Source organism: Lichenostomus cassidix, chromosome 7 (assembly GCF_008360975.1).
Source record: "Lichenostomus cassidix isolate B80296 chromosome 7, HeHo_3.0, whole genome shotgun sequence".
NCBI lineage: Eukaryota > Metazoa > Chordata > Aves > Passeriformes > Meliphagidae > Lichenostomus > Lichenostomus cassidix.
Window position 1 is genome coordinate 37,652,964 of NC_139488.1, and position 19,762 is coordinate 37,672,725.

The 19,762-nt window shown below is 37.1% G+C and overlaps 1 protein-coding gene across 16 annotated transcripts in view; it reads right to left on the reverse strand.

Annotated features, from left to right (window-relative positions):
• The window catches only part of BAZ2B (bromodomain adjacent to zinc finger domain 2B), a 118,913-nt gene that overhangs the window by 11,237 nt on the left and 87,914 nt on the right, over window positions 1–19,762 (reverse strand). For 12 of the 16 annotated variants that reach the window (XM_085067263.1, XM_085067256.1, XM_085067259.1 and 9 more), the window contains 12 exons: window positions 18,688–18,753; window positions 17,907–17,972; window positions 17,165–17,209; window positions 16,885–16,917; window positions 15,632–15,697; window positions 13,052–13,192; window positions 12,053–12,307; window positions 11,069–11,283; window positions 9,909–9,983; window positions 4,517–4,760; window positions 2,824–2,886; window positions 1,474–1,618 (listed from right to left, as the gene is read on the reverse strand). In XM_085067263.1, coding sequence (XP_084923389.1) covers window positions 1,474–1,618; window positions 2,824–2,886; window positions 4,517–4,760; window positions 9,909–9,983; window positions 11,069–11,283; window positions 12,053–12,307; window positions 13,052–13,192; window positions 15,632–15,697; window positions 16,885–16,917; window positions 17,165–17,209; window positions 17,907–17,972; window positions 18,688–18,753 — 1,414 coding nt within the window. The remainder of the gene's footprint in view (window positions 1–1,473; window positions 1,619–2,823; window positions 2,887–4,516; window positions 4,761–9,908; window positions 9,984–11,068; window positions 11,284–12,052; window positions 12,308–13,051; window positions 13,193–15,631; window positions 15,698–16,884; window positions 16,918–17,164; window positions 17,210–17,906; window positions 17,973–18,687; window positions 18,754–19,762) is intronic. The other 4 variants (XM_085067261.1, XM_085067255.1, XM_085067262.1 and 1 more) reach the window with 2 other exon arrangements.

Here is a 19,762-nt window from a genome sequence, read left to right on the forward strand (position 1 = left end):
AAGGGATGGAAAAGTATTGTCTAAAAGGACAGATCATTCAACACTTTATGTCACTTATTTCCAAGGTTTAGGTAAAGGAATTAGAAATAGATGAACTGTAGAATTTACAGAAAGAGGGCAAACTAAGACCTGAGGGGAAGAAAAGGTAGGTGAGAATTTAAGAACAAGTCTGGTTTGCTTTTTAGGCAGATTAAACTTTCATTAAGAGAACATATTAAAAACTAGAGGTTGGCCCTACAGCTCTTGGCTAAAACTTTTATGTGGGTTTGTTTGTGTGGGTTTTTTTACTATATTAAGACAGGTAGGTGTATGTCAATTATTTTCTTCATGTATCATTTCCAAAGCATTTGGGGATTCATCTGGTTAAAATAAAATAAAATAAAATACAGGAAATGAAAGAAATGCAAACAGCATTCTGTATGCAGCTACTCAAGTGCAAAACAGGTCCTAACATAGAGCACAAGTTAATGTGGAGCAGGAGACACAGAAAAAGTACTTTTTGTGCTACCCATTTTAGAAAGATAACTTGATGATCAAGTTACATTTAGGAGAAGTTCTGTGGCTTATTTTTGGGGCCAAAACCAGGCTCAAGTTTCCTACTATGCTCTTTTAAACAGCTCTCTAAAATGATGTAATTCTCGTGAGATCATGCAATCCCAATGGGCATCAGACTGGGTTTTTTTGGTTTGGTTTTTTTTTTCTTTTTTTGAGGGGAAATATGTGAGTAATGATGTTTTGGTTCATCTATATGAAAATTAGAAATATTTTTCTGTGGCCAAAATGAAGGTTTATGTTTAAAAATTCTAATATCAACAAAAAAGTCAGATTAATATAGAATTTCTGCATCTATCCAATTTAAAGTGTGTGAAAAATTCAACCACAGTTAAAATACAACCATCAAAACCCCAAAATCACATTTGAGTTTTAGCGAAGTAATTTCAGCAATTGCTGGTTAAAGACAGATCAAATGATAGAAGATGGACACTGAATCATGTGGTTGATTGGAAAACAAGATACTTCACTGCATGAAAATAATTGTCATATTTTTGCAGACATCTACAATATCTTCATGCACAGAACAGCCTGTGCATTTTCAGAAAATCTGACAACTGGAGATGAAAATTTTTTTCTGCATTGTATGGTCCTCCTAATTTTCATACAGAGGTCACAGCCATAGAGAAAGGCATCAAAAAACTTTGCAAGTAAGTAAATACAAAAAAGCATAACATGTAGAAGTATAACAACTGGAAACTTCCAAAATACTGATCCTCATTTTGAAAGGTATTACCTGATCTTTCACAACCAGAAAGAGATATCAGAGAACTACATGAGTAGAGAGGCCTATTGACAGCAGCCTGTTCAGCATCTGGTTGAGGGTTAAGACCTTGCTGCACAAAGTCAGTGCCTCATGAGATGGGCAGCATGACTTGGCCTTGTGTGCCTTGTGTGTCACCATGCATTTATGGCTCTTACCTTCACCACTTTCCATGCCTTCTACAAAAATACCACCACACTGGGGCAGAATCCAGTACCGGCGCCTGTAACGATCCTGACCAAACATCATTGAACGCAAACAGTGAGAAGCTTCAAATAACTTCTTTCTGTACTGGCTTTGTTGCTGTTTAAGAAAGGAAGAGCATTATAGATCAGTGGGGTGAAAAACATCATAACAGGAAACATCCAGCTGCCAGACTGAACAGAAGTTCAAGAGTCAGACAAGGAGGCACTCAGAGATTTGGGATAGTGGTGTGTCTGTGTGTTATGTGATATTCTACTCACAATTGCTGCCTTGGTGATTTTACTTACAGAGCTTCCTTTAAAAACAATCTGTTAAAGCACACCCTGGCCCAGCCTAAGTTTATCAGTCTTCCTCTAATAAAACACTGCAATGGTGAACCCTGTCTTTTTAACCCTGACTCTCAAAAAGCAGTGGATGAAAGATTTCACTGCATGACAACAGCTGAAATCCCAACAATTATACAGCATCAGCAAGTGGTAAATAGAGACCTGAAGATAGCTGATAGTGCAGCTGCCGATGGGCGACTGATGAGGTATTTTAATAATTCATAAAAGAATAACAATTCACAAAAATGAATTCTGTCCTTGAACATAACAGAGTGCTTTGAGGGGGGCCAACAAGAACTTCAGTTTATTTATTCAGTTCTTGTTCTGCTCAACTAACACTGCTAGGAGTCAGGTGGAATCCCGGAGAGCTAATTTACTGCAATTTGGAACATGAGAGAAATCAAAACATGAAGCCTTAAATGACAAATTTTCTAATAGGAACAATAAAAACATGGGTCCTGAGTACCCCTAATTGCAGCATTCCATCTTTCTCATTTATGCTTCTCTTCCTATTCCATTGCTGCTGCTTCCAAAATGTGAAGCCCAGACAGCTCTGTATTGGCTTGGAGCACAGCTGCAGAAACCAGTGGGGAAAGGAGGGCATGAGAACCACAATCTATTGTAAAATTGAAGCCATTGCTTCTCAGATACAAAATTTCTCATCGCTTTCTAAGATCTACAAAGAAGAGTATATCAAGTAGATCTGGATAAAAATTACATTACTTTCTATTCTCAGAAGTGCAAATATATTATCAACTATTATTAACGGCCTTTTGAGTGACATCCACTTAGTGCCACCAGACTGAACTCACAATTCAGCCATCATGAATAGGACCATCATTCATATTTTCACAAAACAAGGGCTGATACTTACTTCAATTTATAGTAAGTTGGACCATTGAAAATTATGTTTAATACAGTAAGTCATGACATCCAGTGATCAAATTTGTAGCAGAACAAAGACTAATGATCTCTCACCTTTGTCAGTTTTTCAATCTGTTTCTCTAGCTCTTCAACACTTGCTGTCTGGTCCCCATCATCCTGCAATTACCAAATATACTGTCACACCAAATTTATTTCAGGATAAAATCATACTACTACATCTTATCATTATCACAGGACAAAGATGTAACAGAAAATGAGAGGTGAATACTATGCATGGAAAAAAAAGTTCAAATTGTGTGCTTGTTCAATACATTTCACTAGCAACAACATAACTGAAAAGAAGATATATCTTTAATCTTTTCAAACCATCCCAGATGCAGACAAAGTTCACAGTCAAACGTTTGCTGAAAACTGGAAGTAACTCTGTGCATAAACACAATACTACAGAATTTAATCTTAGTTTCAATGAAGCTTTTTAGATAGTCAAAATAATATTAAGTGCTTCTCATGCATGAAATAATGGCATCTCTTAAAATCTTATCAATAAAGTCTTTGGTCATTCCACATTTGCATTTTATTTCAATGTATACAAGGAATTGTAGAGCCACTTTAAATTACAACTCTCCTATAGAAGTTACAGCATCAATCCTACTGATTTTTGAAAAGGAATGCACCCATGATTAAGTCTGCGGTTGCCTTCTTCTTGACTGTCTAAAAATGAGAGTCTTTTCCATGAGAAGAGTTTTAATCTAGTTCAAGAAAGTATTTGGAGGTAACAGTAAGCTTCCAAAAGAATATGGCCAAAATCATCCACACCGTAAGATGCAAGTCTTGTATTTCTTGGTTCCATGAAAGTGTACCAGAGTGAAGCCTTCTGAAATACCACATAAAAATGAAATGCAATGGAACTTCTGGTAGATCAGAAAATTAATGTCTCTACAGAGTTACTGGAATTTTGTCTATGAAAATGCCCAGTGCACCAACACAGGAGATTTTACAGGAGGGAAAAGGATTAAGGGATGGACTTGGGATCAGAAATCTAAATACCACTTATTTTTAGTTCTGAATTGTTTTTAAGAACTCTGGGCTGTTATCCTAAGGTATTATCTTAAATTCATACAAATTCCAGTACTCAAAATAAATCCAGAATAACACCACAAAGGGCTGCTCCTACTCTAGAAATTAGCTGGGTTTCTAACAAAGGGTGTATGCAAAGATTGGAGTTCACATATGTTGGATACATGCAGTCTCTAAGCAGTCTTAAAAATCTTCTCTGAACATTGCACAAATGATAATTTTATGGCACACAGAAAACACCCAGTGCAACAACAAATGCACTAAAATGTAATATTTTGTATTGCTTGTGCCTGGTATCAGGTTCCATCCAGTGGAAGCCTCTGCATTTCTATTAAAAATCAGTTCAATCAAGGTAAAAATCTTTCAGTGATCCTTCCTGTATTGTATCTGACATTGACTAACAAAATTCATCATCTTGTAATCAAATATAGTCAGGTAGTGACTACCCAGGAGAAGTTGTGAAAATAATACACAAGAAGGTCAGTCAAACTTCACAATAGAGAATGCTAAATGGAATTTTACTCTTCTGTTTTTCAGTTAACAAAATAATAAAAACTAATAAAAATTTTAAAACCATGCAGGTAAGTTATTCTTCCCTCCTTTTTATTGCAACATTTTGGGGGAACAGTGCCATATTACAGGAAAACAGAAAGAAAACATGTTTTAGCTTATTGGCAAATTAAGTTTCACTATACTTAAAATTCCTCACCTCATCCTCACAAACTTCTGCCTTCTTTCCTTTTTTATCATCTTTGTCCTCTTCATCCTCATCATCCTCATCTGCCTGATCATCACTGTCATCATCATCATCATCATCGTAGTCACTGTCCCCTCCCTTCCGCCGGCGCTTGCGGCTGGCTGCAGGTGTCTCCAAGGAATGGGCTTCCTCACCTCCATCCCCACCCCCTGCAGCATCTCTTTTACCAGTTTTCTTCGCATGAATGATTCTAAGCCTTTGAACATATGAGAAAGGGTGAAATTATGGATTATGTCTGTAGCATAAACGTACCTCTCTTCCTATGTGATTCAAAGAAAATAATACATTTCAGATTTAAATTAGAGCTTCAGTTCTATCATGACATTAAATTTTCTCAATATTTATTGTCACTAGTCGACAGGAAAAACTGAGGTTATAAAACCTCTTACAACGCCTTGTTCCATATTCTGGATAGACTTTGTTTCTCCCAGGTGAACTTTATTGTGTAACTTCAGAAGAAATGAAACACAGGAGGGATTTTGATAAGTCAGGAAAGACGATTAGAAGAAAGAACCATTTCAACTTCTTTATCTTTTATTTAATGCATTTAAGAACATGATGACAAAATACCTGTCTCTGAGGGTGGGGGGGAAAGGCAAAAATCCTCACTTGGAACTAAGATATTGCATGGCAATGACAAGGTTGGTTTAATTTTTTTTTTTTTCAGATTTTTATGAACTTTTAATATTATTTTACTTTAGTCCTTTAGCTGATCTTTTTATTCTAGGACATACATTTTTTTTCTGGAGAATTTTAGCTACCTCAACAAGATTACTCAACTGTCATTTTTCCTTTTATTAAAGAAAAGGGAAACTTACATACCAGATATTATGGTTGTAGTAGACTTCCTTCTTCTATAAAACCCCTATAAGACAAGATTCCACACAGCAAAAATTACAGTTCCACCTATCAGGGAGCTTGCAGGCAAGCATGCTGAACCACAGGAGGTGTAAATAGCCAGGCTGAACCAGTCACTTATCACGCAGACCCAAAACGCAACTGACTTAGAAGAGATTCATAAACGTGTAGAAAAGACAAAGATTTTGCAAGAGATGACTTGGAAGAAGGTAGGATGGGAAAAGTAGAACGGTAACGACAAACACAATTACCAAGACGTAATTTTTCCTTGTCGTACTCCTCTCTCTTCCCATCCTACAGAACAATATTCCATACAGCAAGTGGCTACAAGTACAATGAGTGCTGTCCAAGTACTGGCTCCAGGGAATACTGACAAACATATCAGCCTTCTAAAATGCTGATAAACAGAGCCAATACTCAACAGCACAGACTGAAATGAAGGTGTCACTGTCCAACTGGGAGCAGCACTTTTTTTAGAAAAAAACTGCTAGCCAAGAAATCATCAAGGGAACTTGAAAACTGCAGGGCTTTGTTTTTTTGATATGGTTTTGCTGTTGTTGATGCTGTTGTTTTGGGTTGTGGTTTCATGCCGTGGTTAATCCACTGGAGAATTTATAAAGTTTTATACTTCTATTTTCCCAAATAAAATGGATATTCACCTATTTTAGTGATTTAAAATACCTTTAAAAAAAATTTTGGGCCTCTCAGTGAATTTGGAACCAAATAACACTTTCAGGTGTGATGCAAAAAGTCTTTGATGCTTACTGAGCATCAGTACTACTCAGGCTACTGAATTAAATTTTTTTAGAAAACATAGTTCATTTTTACAAGGATAACTTTAAGCCATCAAACCCTCTTTAAGTGGACTGGAAATTCCTGCCCATACACAGGAATTAACTATCAAAATGACTAGTCCATGACTGGATTGACTGCTAGAGCACTGGAAGATTTCAGAGACCATTTACACTAAGAAAATCTTGAAGACAATTCAGTAATAAAGCCGGCAAGTGAATGTCCAATGATCCAAACACATCTTTCATATACCTAAAGGAAGTGAGAAATAAAAAAGGCTACTTTTGCTGAAAGCAAAAATAAAGATATCATGCTGTCAAGCACTAAAGGAAGCTTGCACAATACTGCAAATTATCAAGGATGCAAATGAACCAAAGATGCTCTCCTTTGGTAGCATCACAAGCATAAGAAAGCAGTAGTCTGTACCCAAAGCAGCGCAGAGGCAGAAACCAATGCCACCATAACTTTAAAGATGTTCAGTTATTTCAAGAAGCAGCATAATTTTTCTGCTGCTATCTACACCTCTGGCTCACTGAGAAAAGAAAACCCTCACTCGGGAAACTGTTCTGTCTTTCTCACTTCCAGGTATGGACCAAACCTGCATCTGCAGCTGCTGAGAGAATTATAAAGTCTACTGGCCTATAAAAAGAGTGGGTGGCCCATCATAGAACCAGATGACTGACAAGCCTGCTCTAATCTGATCTATAATGTTTACTAGATCACAGAAGGAAAGTTCACCTTCTGACTTAATTTTCATGCTTTTCCCATAATTTTTGCACATAAGTATCAGGTAGTACCAAGGCAAAGAAATTCTGAACATTATACTTTTAATACACTTTAAACATATTTCACCTTGCGTCTCAAAAAATGAAAGTTTTGCAAATCAGCATTAGCATCTCCTACCCAAACTCAGGATGTAACTTCTCACCTTCATGATGCCACTTTTTATGTAACATCATTTCCAGCTGAAATGGTTTCATTCAACAGAAATTAACTTACACAGAGCATACCATAACAGTGGCATGTTAAAAGAACACTTAAGCAGTGAAAAACTTGTTTCAAGTCTTGTAAAGAAACAGATTATTGCCTAATTCTTCAAGTGGTTATATTTAATTTTTATTGTTTTATATTGATCTGGCTACAAAACAAATGCCAAAGAGAAGACATGTAATGGAAAAGAAGACGCTGAAGCTTTGATTACCCAGTTCAAAAAAAAAAAAAAAATCACAGAATCATCTTATGTGAGACAGTCTTCTGACCGCAGCTGTCACACAGAAAGCAAGAAGAAAGAAGTGATTGTATGAGATAGGTGCCTTTACAAAAAAGATGATTTGTATCAAGATTCACATCTAAATCTGACAGAGAAGGAATTAAATGTAACCTCTCCTTGACCATCAGCTACGCAGAAACAGTCCAGGCAGTCCAGAATTCAATTTCCAACCATATATATTACACTTACTAAGATCCTTGAGGGAAGGAGGTGAAGAGGGAAGAGTGGGGAGAGGGGTGTGAGGGAAAGCATCCCTTAAAGCAAAATACGATTCCTCTTCCCAACCTAGGATATTAATGTTGTTTATTTGTATCTTTCAAGCACAGTCTTCTGTATTTAGTTTTGCCCTCCTCCCCAGCTGAGAAGTTTATGTCATTAGAAAGTGAGAACATAAGCACAAAAAAAATCCTTCAGTGAACACATCTGATGCAAACAGAATTTTTTCTCATCCTTGGATATACTTCCAGCCAGCCAGGGCACAGCGGTTTGAAGATTTACAACAGCAAACACTGGCAAGCCAGGCTGAGATCAAATAAACCCATTCTTCAGCCTCTGTTATTCATCCCTTACACACTTCCACAAGAGGGGCATGTGCTGAGAGGCACATAAAGGTCTGCAAGCATGTGAAAAGAGGCCACGGCAGCTGATCACACAGCAAGTACTAGAGTAACCAGGTAATCCCATGCAAAGCTGTTTGGGACTGGGATGATTAAAAATTAGACCAAGATGTGAATGGTAGGGGAAGGTAACACATAAGTGTTAATCTGGAAGCAGAAAAAAATTCCAAAAAGAAGACTGAAGTGTACAGATTTCTTTTCAGAGAAGCCCCAGAACAGTTTTAAGGGTTTATGGAAACCACAATGGACATAATAAAGAAAATATTGTTTAAAATTGATCAAAGAAGGCTCTTCTAAAACCTTCTTGGAGTTCATCAGAAAAATACTGGAAAATCCAAAAATTCTGGATCAAAGATGAGAGAGATTAATCAACCCCAGTGAATTCAAAGAGGCAGAAGAGCAACATTTCTGAGCTCTGCTGCTCAAAAATAAGGAGAGCACTACTTGAACCTGAAATCTACACATGGAGGGAAAGAAAACCAGGAATGAAGAAATGGTTGTAGCAAGGAGAAGGAGCTAGGGACTTCAGGGTATTATGCTCACTATTTGAAAGGGAAGAAATGGGAGATCATAAGCAAAAGGGAAGATCCTACATCTACAAGTACTTACAGTTTGATGGAGGGAGAGAAAGACTAAGCAGACCCTAAGAAGACAAGGACAGGGAAGGACCCCATTTCACTAATGGTAAGTTGGCTACATCAGAACTTCAAAACCATTTTTTTACTATATCCCATAGAGGGGATATAGATGAAGACAGGAAAAAAGTATCTGGATTATCTTAAAGGATAAAATACATTAACTCTGTGCAGACTGGGATTTGCAGTATTAGTACAGAATTTCTTTTTATTGGTCTAATTTTTTTCCTCAACCTCCCTCTTGTCCTTCTTCTTTACTTCTTTCCTTCTTCCTTCTGAGATACATTACAGGGAAAAAATGGAGACACAAGATTAGAAACAAAAGTACCTAAAGCAAGGACTAAGAAAGGATTTACCGCTCCTAGCAAGAGGTAAAGATGGGAAAGGAAAAAAAAAGGAAAAAAAAACAAGAGAAAAAGAGTCTGGCTATGTATTTTTACCCCCTGTGATTCATTAACTTTATGCCATCCAGCTTCCTGATAGTTGGAGCCAGTATGCTTGCTGTATGGAATTTTGTCTTGTAGGATGGGAGAACAGTAAATATGAAACTGACAACCTTTAAAAAGTTCCAATTTTACCTTAAATAGAAATATAAGAAATATTTTAAAAATCTCTAAGCTTGCATTCTACAGATGGTTCCTAGCTATAGGGAACAATGTGACATTGACAGATGAGAGACACTACAATAACATAAATTAGCAAAATTCTATTGGCAACCATATGAAAATCACGTTGTCTTAAAGCACCTTTCAGAATGGACACTGGGAATTATGGTAGATCCAAATAAACTTTGATTATGTCGATCAATAGCAATTTTACAGCTCCTTTAATATTCTTAATAATTCTTAATAATTCTTAATAAGAATTTAATATTCTTAATAATTCTTAATTTAATATTTCTTCCAAAGAATACAAAATGGACTTGACTTTGCTCCAATTCTGAGGGACACTAACCCTCTGAATTTCATGCATCTTTAATAGACTGTAAAAGACTGGTGTTGCAACATTCTAAATCCACATCCATCTTAATTAAGAAGTTTGGTTACTAACTTCTTGGTAAACCTGTAACTGTATCAGCTGATTTTGTGCTTAGAACCAATTCCCAATATAGCAGAGTATGAGAACAAAGGCAAAAAAGCAATATATTATAACATTTAGTAAATGAAACTTACTTCCGAAGTTTGCCTTCAACCATCCATTTATCTCTCCTTAAGTTTGACATATAATCAATGTTTTTATCAATTTCACTGTCAAAGATGAAAATAATCCATTAACTGTGAACTTATGTGTCTCTTTCTGACAGACATTTACATAGACACTTTCCCCTCAAATAGCTGTCTTGGAGAAATCATTAAAATTCAAAATAAAACATTTTAAAGCTAGGAAATTACAATACTAGGAATGCCAATGTAGCACACTGCTGTACCCATGTCAGTCTTTATCTACAGTAACACCTCAGCTTTCTTTCCACAAGAAGGACAGCATTCAACATTTCTTTTCATAGCTCTAGTTCAGTGTCAAGCCTCCAAGTATGTTTGCCTGTAGCCCTGTGCTGAAAAAACAATTACCACTGGTACATCTGAGGTATTCTGCCTAGGACCCCTGGGATCTATAATCCAACATTCACTTTTCACTGCAGACACTGAAGACTAAGCAAAAGGGTTTTGGTACAGTCACTCACTGCCTGCGAGCCCACTTCCAAGAGATCCCAGCCTCAACGATTCAGTAGATTATAGTTGTTTCTACAATCAAAATATAGAAACTCAAGTTCTGAGTGATCATTTCTATAAACAGGACTTAACAATCACCTGCAACAAGAGGAAGTTTCTTTCTATGATGAATTTGACAGATACACATGAACATTCTTGCATAGCTGATGCACCCTTTCTTGAATTACTATGATGATACATCACGTGTATGTATTTCTCACTTTATAACCCTACTTAAAGTATTTGGAAAACAGACATTTTCAAAAACAGAAGGAAAAAAGGGAAAATAGAGGACTGCAGAAGCCTTGAACAACTCTTCTAAATTATTCCCTAGAATACCTAGTAAATTTCTCTGTAATCAACCTCATCTTTTATTCCAAAAATTGCTGGAGAAATTTAGGTGCAAGCTTTGAAAATAAAATTACAGACTAAACATGGAAAAGTTCTATTTTTCCATCATATCAGCAGTACGTAATGGTAAGAAGCAGTGACTCAACTAATTTCAGCTCTCATTATAAGAACACCAGTAATCCTCCTATAACAGAACACAGTGAACACAGTATTTCTGAATGACAACATTTTTATAATTTTATTTACACACACCTGTTTGGGAAAACTCTTACCTTACTACACTTTTGCTGCATGCTAACTCATTGACCAGGAAAGCAAGTACTGATGCTTTCTGAGCTGGAGAATGTGCCTGAAAAGCTTTTGTCTTCAAGCTCTCTGTCAGCTCTGTTTGCCCACAGTGAGCCTCCATGAAAATCTGCAGAATCTCAGACACATTATCTCGATTTATACCAACATTCAGTAAGTGTTCCCCAAGAATAGTTTTAGCCTAAAAAGAACAAAGACATTTCAAACAATCATGTTTTAAAAGTACTATTTTCCCATGTAGGCTATATTATTTTTATAGAAGATGGTATGGATTTGTTTGCATTTTTACATAAGGACTTTAAACATCATTGTTCTTTAAAACTATTCAAATGTAAGTCTTAAATATAGTAACAAATAACAATGTCTTCACCTCTAAGTTTTTAAAAACAGAGATAATATTACTAATAAATAAATGGATTACATGTAAAAAGACATGGTCCAACTGAAAATTGATGAATACTGCTTTGTACAATGATGCTACGCAGAGTTCTAGAATGAAGAAAGCTGTATTGGTTTGAAAAAGAAGGCCAGTAAGAAAGAATGTCACGAATGAATTGGGGTTTTGATGACGTGACCTAGACAGCAGACCTTGGGGAAAGAAATGACAAGATTCACTGAGAATATAAAATGATGTTAGAATGCAAAGATTCCTTTGGGCAGAAAGGAGTTAAGACATGGCCACAGATGTGACAGTGACCTACAAAAGGTCCAAATAAAAATGGGATGCGTGTTTGTGTGTAGAGAAAATGTACAGAAATATATCACTTCTTGAAAATGGGAAGGCTGATGGGGCACAAACTTTTGGAGTAACATTAAAACTATGGCACTGAAGAAAATAATTAGGAGAGATAATGGAAATCCAAATGAGAGGTGTCAGAGACACACTATGTAGAATGCATACATACATACAAGGTGTTCACTATGGATTTTTTCCTCTTTTTTCTTTTTACCTTGTATCCTGTACCGAGTCCTGGATCGCACACAGCTGCAGAGACAAGTTTCACAAGCAAGTCCTGTACTTCTCCCATGCTGTCCCCTATGTTGAGTAAACCCTCTTGAAGAACACTCAGGGAGGGAACATCTATGGTCACATCAAAGCCAAGAACTTTACCAAAGTTACGCAGGAATTGCACTACCATGAGACAATCTGAAAATGTGCTTCCATCAAGAATGAGGCCTGGGATGCGAGGCAGCTCTGGGAAAGGCTAGAATGTAAAGAAAAACAGTGAAAGACTCAGCAGAGTATTTCAAAAGAAAACTTTTTTATACCATCTGGGAAAACTGATTGACACTTCCTTCTGACCTACAGCATGACAATGCTTGAAGGAACAGGTGATAGGGAATCTGTACCCCTTGTCCATTCAATGCTGAAACACATTTACCTTTTCACAAATTACAGGAAGCAAGAGATTAAGAAATACTTCCTTTTTCGCCAGGAGACACTGTCAGGATCTATTCTGAGCCAAATTACTGTAAAAGGTGGCGTAAAATTATTTAGGGGAAAAAGGGAAGGGATTTCTCTGGAACTTTGAACCTGAGCTTTGTCAAGTCCTCAAGGACAAGAACTAAGAACTCGGAAGATTGCGTGAGTAATTTTTTTTGAGCAACAGCTTGCAAGAGTTGTAGAGCTGTCTAGACAACTAGCTAGTGCCTGTGTACTGAGACATGATGCATATTCCTGATGTAAAAATAACTCAAGAATAAAAAAAATTTTTATGCCATCATGCTTTTTGGGCAGCAGGTCTCTTTTGAACAAAAAACCTTTAGTTAACGAAACATATGCTACTGTGGAGAGTTCTAGTATTTGTATTTGTATACATTTCAGATACTTCTCCATCTGGATTAAAACTTGAATGCTTTGAGTGTGGCTGCAAGAAAAGAAGTTATTGGCAGACTTACCAAATACACAAACAAGAAGCAAGAAAGTAAGTTTATGTTGCTGTGATTACCTTCTGGTCTGCTAAGCACATATCTTCATTAGGCTTCTTTAGCTCCTTTGCCATTTCCAATTCCAATCTTCGCTGTTCCAGTTTACGTTCTTTGTTTAATCTTTTTTCATCACGTTTCTCTTGCTTTAGCCGCTCTTTTTCCTTAAGCAGAATTAAAAGGGAAAAAATAAACCCCACATATCAAACTCACAAGGCAACAATCTAAGAATTTGAGAAGCAGTATTTGTGTAACCTTAACTACCACAGCAATTAAGGAACCTGCATTAACGCAAAGGAGAAGGGAAAATTAGAACACAATCACTGGATTTGTAAAAGGATCTAAGTTTCACTTTTTTCCTCCTGTCCCTGCAGACATGGGTTTAAGTATGTTTGCACTGAAAAATTCTTAGAAGTACCATTTCAGAAAGATGAGTGAGTGAGTGAGTGAGTGCAGTGAGTCAGTGAGTGAGTGAAAATATGGCAAAGAACTGCATCTGATTTTAAAGGCTCTGCTCACACACCAGTATCATCAATCTGCATTTGCTATGGCAGAGACCACTCAAGAAATCTCTCTGAACAACACATGGTTTATGAAGTCCCATAATACATAAACTGGATATGAATACCTTATAAAACACAACCAATCTTTTCAAACACAGGTAGCTTCAGGCCATTAATTATCATGTATTTTGCATGCAACCTGAAAACTGAACAGTCCTTTATGTCTTATCTGCACAAGAACACAGGAATCACCAAGTGAGAAGCCAAGTATCTATTATTTGTCTCTTCAACACCCTGTACAGTGGTGTCACACATAATACTACACTAATTCTGTCTCTCTAACACACTAAGACTCACTCTGAACCTGGAGCTCCCATGGCCTTTTCCATCCCTGGTGCCAGGGGTTCTGCTGCCACATGCTCAACACCAATCCACTGTCCTGATGACACAATTCCCCACATACCTCTGTGCAACCAATATCGAGTGTAAAATGTATGAAATCTGCCACATATCAACACCACCTCTTCAGAGCACAGAACTGTGCATATAAACAAACACACATACATCTGTGTGAGCCACCATTTAAGAACTTGAAACAACACAAAGGTGAAGACAACTGTATGTGCTTTTCACCTGTGGACACAGAAGGGCTAAAGAACTAAGCCAAGCTGCTTCCCATTACTCAGAACCACTTCCCACTACTCTGTTTAAGAGGTCACTCTAGTCCTCCTCCATTTACTACCACCATATTTTGTATTGATAAGAGTATGGGCAATACCAAGTCAGGGCTCAGCTGCATTTGTAGATCAGCATTAACCACTGATTTCTCTGCGGAGTTCTGGCAGGACCCATGACTTTTTATTCTTCCTTTTGATTCCATACAGAGTTATTACCAGACCACTGGTGACACCTGTGGATAGCCACGACGAGTGCACAGAGATCACGACTTCCACTACTACAGTCTTTATTGGATGTTATGGAAGATCGGGTTTCACATTGGACACAAACAACATATTTAGACCAGTAAATTTACACTGGCAGAAAAAATAAGTAGGGACATTCAGAACTACTCATCTGCCCACCTGCTTGCTGTCCTACAGCTCTGTAAGCATCATCTGTACTGCCAACGCAGGCTCTCTTATCTATGACAAGTTCATAAGGGATATCTTGTATGGAAAAATCACAATGCAGTAAAGCAGCACTCAAAATCCCTAACTTGATTTTAAAATGGAAAGTCCTCTCTGACTTCAAAAAAATAAATAAGCCTTTTATCTTAGCCTATGTCAAGGTCTCAAAGCCAACTGGCATTTCCTACAACTTGTTTTTGCCAATTCGAAACACTCTATGACAGAAGAAAACAAGAGATGTATATATGGATATTTATGTGGCAACACAGTACTTTAAAATTACGACTAAAAATGAAAACTTTATCTGCACTAAGTTTCACAGATCTATATAAAGTTTACTTTAACTGGCTGAAATAAACACTGTTCTATTTCTATTGGAGTAAGAATACAATTCCAACACCAAACAACCATTTAGCCCAGTATCCTGATTTCCAACAGTGGAATAGGGGCTTAGGGTATCATCTTCTATTTCCTTGCACTGAAGTATTATTCTGTTTTTCTTGGGTTTGGTCAGTCACATTTATTGAAATTTGTGAATACATCCTAGAGAAAAGTTTTAATAATTTCTTTAACAACTACTTGCCATAATTATGGTTATTTTATTTCAGTATCTTAGTTATCTGTACTTTATTTAAAAAGTCTTGGGATACAGACAAAATCAAAAGTCTCACGATATAGAGAAATATAGAAAAAGTAAAACAAAGAGTGAGTAATTATGGAGTTTTTGTATTTTACTTATGTTTCCTCTCAAAAACATACAGAATTCTCAAAACTGTGCAATCTGTGCCAGTGTTCAACCATCTCCCTCCAAGTAAAAATGTTTAGGTTTGAACAGAATTTCCTGTATTTCAATTTGTGCCTAATGCTTCTTGTCCTGTTGCTGGAATGTATACAAATTAAGTTATACATATGCTGCTTTTCTACAGATGACTGCAGAATGAAACCATGAAAACTTTCAGAGGTTAATACTCACTTCCGCTTTTTTACGTGCTTCCATGGCTTTCATAAGCATCATATGTTGTCTTCTCCGTTCTCGCTCCTATTGAAGCAGGACAATATTAGAAAAAAACTAATCCACATTTTCAAACCAGTAAAAAAGCCGAGTAACAAATTTAGCATTAATAGACAAGTCACAGTAAATACTAAATATAGGACAAGAATGGCCAAGTCTGTGCATGTTTTAGTTCAGGTTTAGAAAGCAAATACAAGAACAATCAAAAGCAAAAAGGTAAAGCAATGAACATGGAGACAGTGTAAAAAAGAAGCATACAGGTTTACTTATGGTCAGTTGTGATGCTCCTTCATAAGCTGGCAGAACAAAAAGCATAATGGTTGGCTGGAACAGGTCAGTTACCTTACATCTGCTATGACGGAACTTGCAATTTACTTCTTCAATAGCCAATTCAGTAGAAATTTTAAACTGGTCTTTTTCAAACATTGCAAATATTAACATTTTTGTGACCGAGCGACAAATTAACATGATTAATTTTATTAGTTCTAGATCAGTTTTAATCAAGCCAGTGGTGGTGCATATACATATGCAGCAACACTTGCATTTACTGATGCCTGTCCCACAGTAAATTATGTCAGTAGCTTCAAATGCATTAAGGAGCAGTATTCTATGGCACGAAGTACAGGGGTTTTGCCTGAACAGCTGTAGAGCAAATCTCAGCCCTGGTAAAGGCTATGGGAATTTTATCATCTCATTTTGTGAGGCTAGGATTACATTCTAATGTTTCATTGTATACTTATAACATTATGTATTTACCACTGACTGAATGCTAATTTCCTCAGTTATCTTACAAGGAGATGACATCATCCTGATTTCTAAAGCAGGTTAATTCAAATTGTATTTAAAATGTCTGGATTCATTCCCAGTGAATGGGACAAGGCTTGCAAAAATCATCCAAGTGTCTACCTACTTAATTTTACATCAATTCCCAATTTTATATACTAGTCAAATTTCTACTGGGACATCAGTAACATAGATCCCTGGTTAAAAACCACATTTAGTTATTGCCACGTTCAATTTATACACATGTTCAAGACATGTCGTTTTTTTTCCCTAACAGACAAGACAAGCAGATGTATGCAATGCACTGTGCTGTAAAGCCATGCAGCAGTATGTAATATGACAGCAGCCAGTGCTACATTTTATGCATTGCTATGACAACCATATCACAACCAAATCACAATGCGGTGTTAGATGTACAAAAATAAACATACCCATACCATATCTAGTCTATGCCTCTCCAACTCCTGGTAGAAAGAGTTGGCACAACATTATGAAACAGAAATCACAAAGTCATAAAACCACTTTATAATCCCCCAAAAGATCCCAATACCAAAGAAAAGCAAAAAATCATAAGGCGAAAGAAAATCTGTGCAGGAAAAAAACCCAGAAGTTTAAAAAGGGCGTATTTTGAAGATTCCACCCCCCATAAAACTTAAAATAGTAGCTCACAGTTGGCATTCTGTTTGTTCGGCCAACCAAGCATATACCAACCTGGTGTTTCAGAAGAACAGCCTGCTGCCTTCTCATCTCCTTCTCCTTCAACAGAAGAACAGAAATGTATTTAAAAAATCCATCAAAATTCACTTACCAAATTGCACAGTTTGGCCACACTACAACAGCACAACTGAATTAAATTCTAACTTCCCTGACCCCCATGAACTGAGCACAGAGAAGTACACACAGTACACATGACAGTAAGTCTGGTGAGTTGGGAGTTCCATGTTAGAACACACCTAGAATGCTGAAGCAGCAATAGAAGTACATACACACACACACACACACACACACACACTCACTCACACACACACACACTCTCACTGTATTTTCTGTTATTTGTAAGCAAGTTCTGTAGTCTTGTATGCATACAGCCTAGAAAAGACTATGCTAGCAAAGAAACAACACAGTTTTTTGATACATTGTGCTTAAAAGAATACTGTGAATAATGTCACAGCACAAATATTTTGTTTGCAAACCAGGTATCATGTAAGCAAAACTCACGGTAACAGCACATAAAAAAGCACTGTCTCCATATATTCATGTGTGTGTCACACATACACAAACTCCTCTGCATATGCTGCCTGCCTTTTTATAACCGTACATACATGTATATACATATGCTGTCTCTTTGTACAACTTCATTGTCAATGAGTAGCCTCCCAAATTTATTGCTTTTATACATCAACATACATTATGTACAATAACACACTTGTTTTTGGAGCTCCTCCAAACTAACCTTTATTCGTTTTTCAGCCTCCAATAATTTGGCATTTGCTGCTTCTTCCTTCTTTTTCTTTTTTGCCTGTGTATGCAAAACAGGTCACACAACAGCACCATCACAACTTGAAATTAATCTGACTAGAAACAAAGTTATGTACCTTTAAAAGTTAATAATATCATCATTTATCATGTACATTGTAAGAAATGTGATGCAGCTTTCACAAACAATCAACTCATATTTCAGTTACTTTTTAAAAACTAAACCAGAATTTCAAGTCCCACTCAAAATTGCTTCACCTGACTATTTTAAGAAAGCAAGTACACACATGAACAATATAAATGGCAAAGAGATTACTATTAATTTTTTCCATCAATGGAGACTTGAAAACCAGCAATCTTTGCTAGTACACTAGCAAACCTGTAGAGTATACTCTAATATAGACAGTATTTTTAAACCCACTGCACTTCATACAGAGCAGAGCATTACACTGTTTAAAATCTTATTACTGCAAACTTGTTCTCTAACAAAAGAATTGCTCTGCTGTTAACGTGAATACACACAAGACTATTCTGGTAGAAAAACATGAGCCCAAGTGAACACTTGTAAAATTATGGATGACAGTTAATGCTGCTCTTTTAAGAAAAATATTTTAAGACACATTTTTGAACTGGCCTTTGGAAATCCAGGTTGTTAGAACTGCTGTATTTAATTACATTCCTCGTTACATGTGTGACTATTAAAATACAACATTCTTTAAAATGGCAAGAGAAAAATTACATTTGAGTCATTATTTTACCTCTAAAATTTGCTGAGCTCGAAGTTCTTTCTCCATTCTAATTTGCTGGATTCGCTTAATTTTTTCCTACAAGGGTAAGAAAGATATTTATTTTAAAAAATATATTACAGAAATTAATTTTTACACCTGAACAATGACAAAGTTTATACATACTTTCTGTTACTGAGTCTCACACCCATTTTAGTCAACCATTCCCATATAACAAGATATGGTTAGAATTTTTACTAGTATCAGAATATGTCCGGTGTAACACTGAAGGAAGCTGACAATGGTGGAGCTGGTTAGGAATGAACAGAAAGGTGAGCTATGCCATGAAATACATGATGTTTTGAAATGATCTCACTGACCAAGAAATATGGAGTTCTGTCAAAGCACTACTTATGCCCTGCACAGACACAACAACAATCCCACTCCATGCCTGAGAGTGTTGTCCAAATGCTCCTGGAGCTCTGGCAGCCTTGAGGCTGTGACCATTATGTGGGGAGCCTGTTTGGTGCGTGACCACCCTCTGGGCTGGTCAATCTTTTCCTGGTATCTAGCCTAAATCTCACCTGACTCAGCTCCAGTTGTTCCCTCAAGTCCTGTCACCAGGTAACAGAGAGCAGAGAAAGAAATCAGAGCTGCCCCTCCACTGCCCTTCAGGAGGATTTTGAAGACCACAGTCAGTCTCCCCTCAGTCTCCTCCAGGCTGAACAAACCAAGCTGCTCAGCTACCCTCAGCTGCTCCTCTTAAGACTTCTCCTCCAGTCCCTTCCCCATCCTCATGACCTTCTGGGGATAGTCTCTAACAGTTTAATGTCCTTTTCATATTGCAGTGCCTGAAACTGACTCCAGGACTCAAGGTGAGGCTGCCCCAGTGCAGAGTAGAGTGGGACAGTCCCCTCCTTGCCTGGCCAGCAATGCTGGGCCTGATGCCCTCCAGGGCAAAGATGCCCCTCCTGGGTGCCAGGGCACAGCTGACTGATATCCAACTTGCCATCAACCAGGATCCCCAGGTCCCTTCCTGCAGCTGATCTTCAGGCCCTTAATTCCCAGTTTATACACACAACCAGGGTTGCCCCTGTCCAGATGCAGA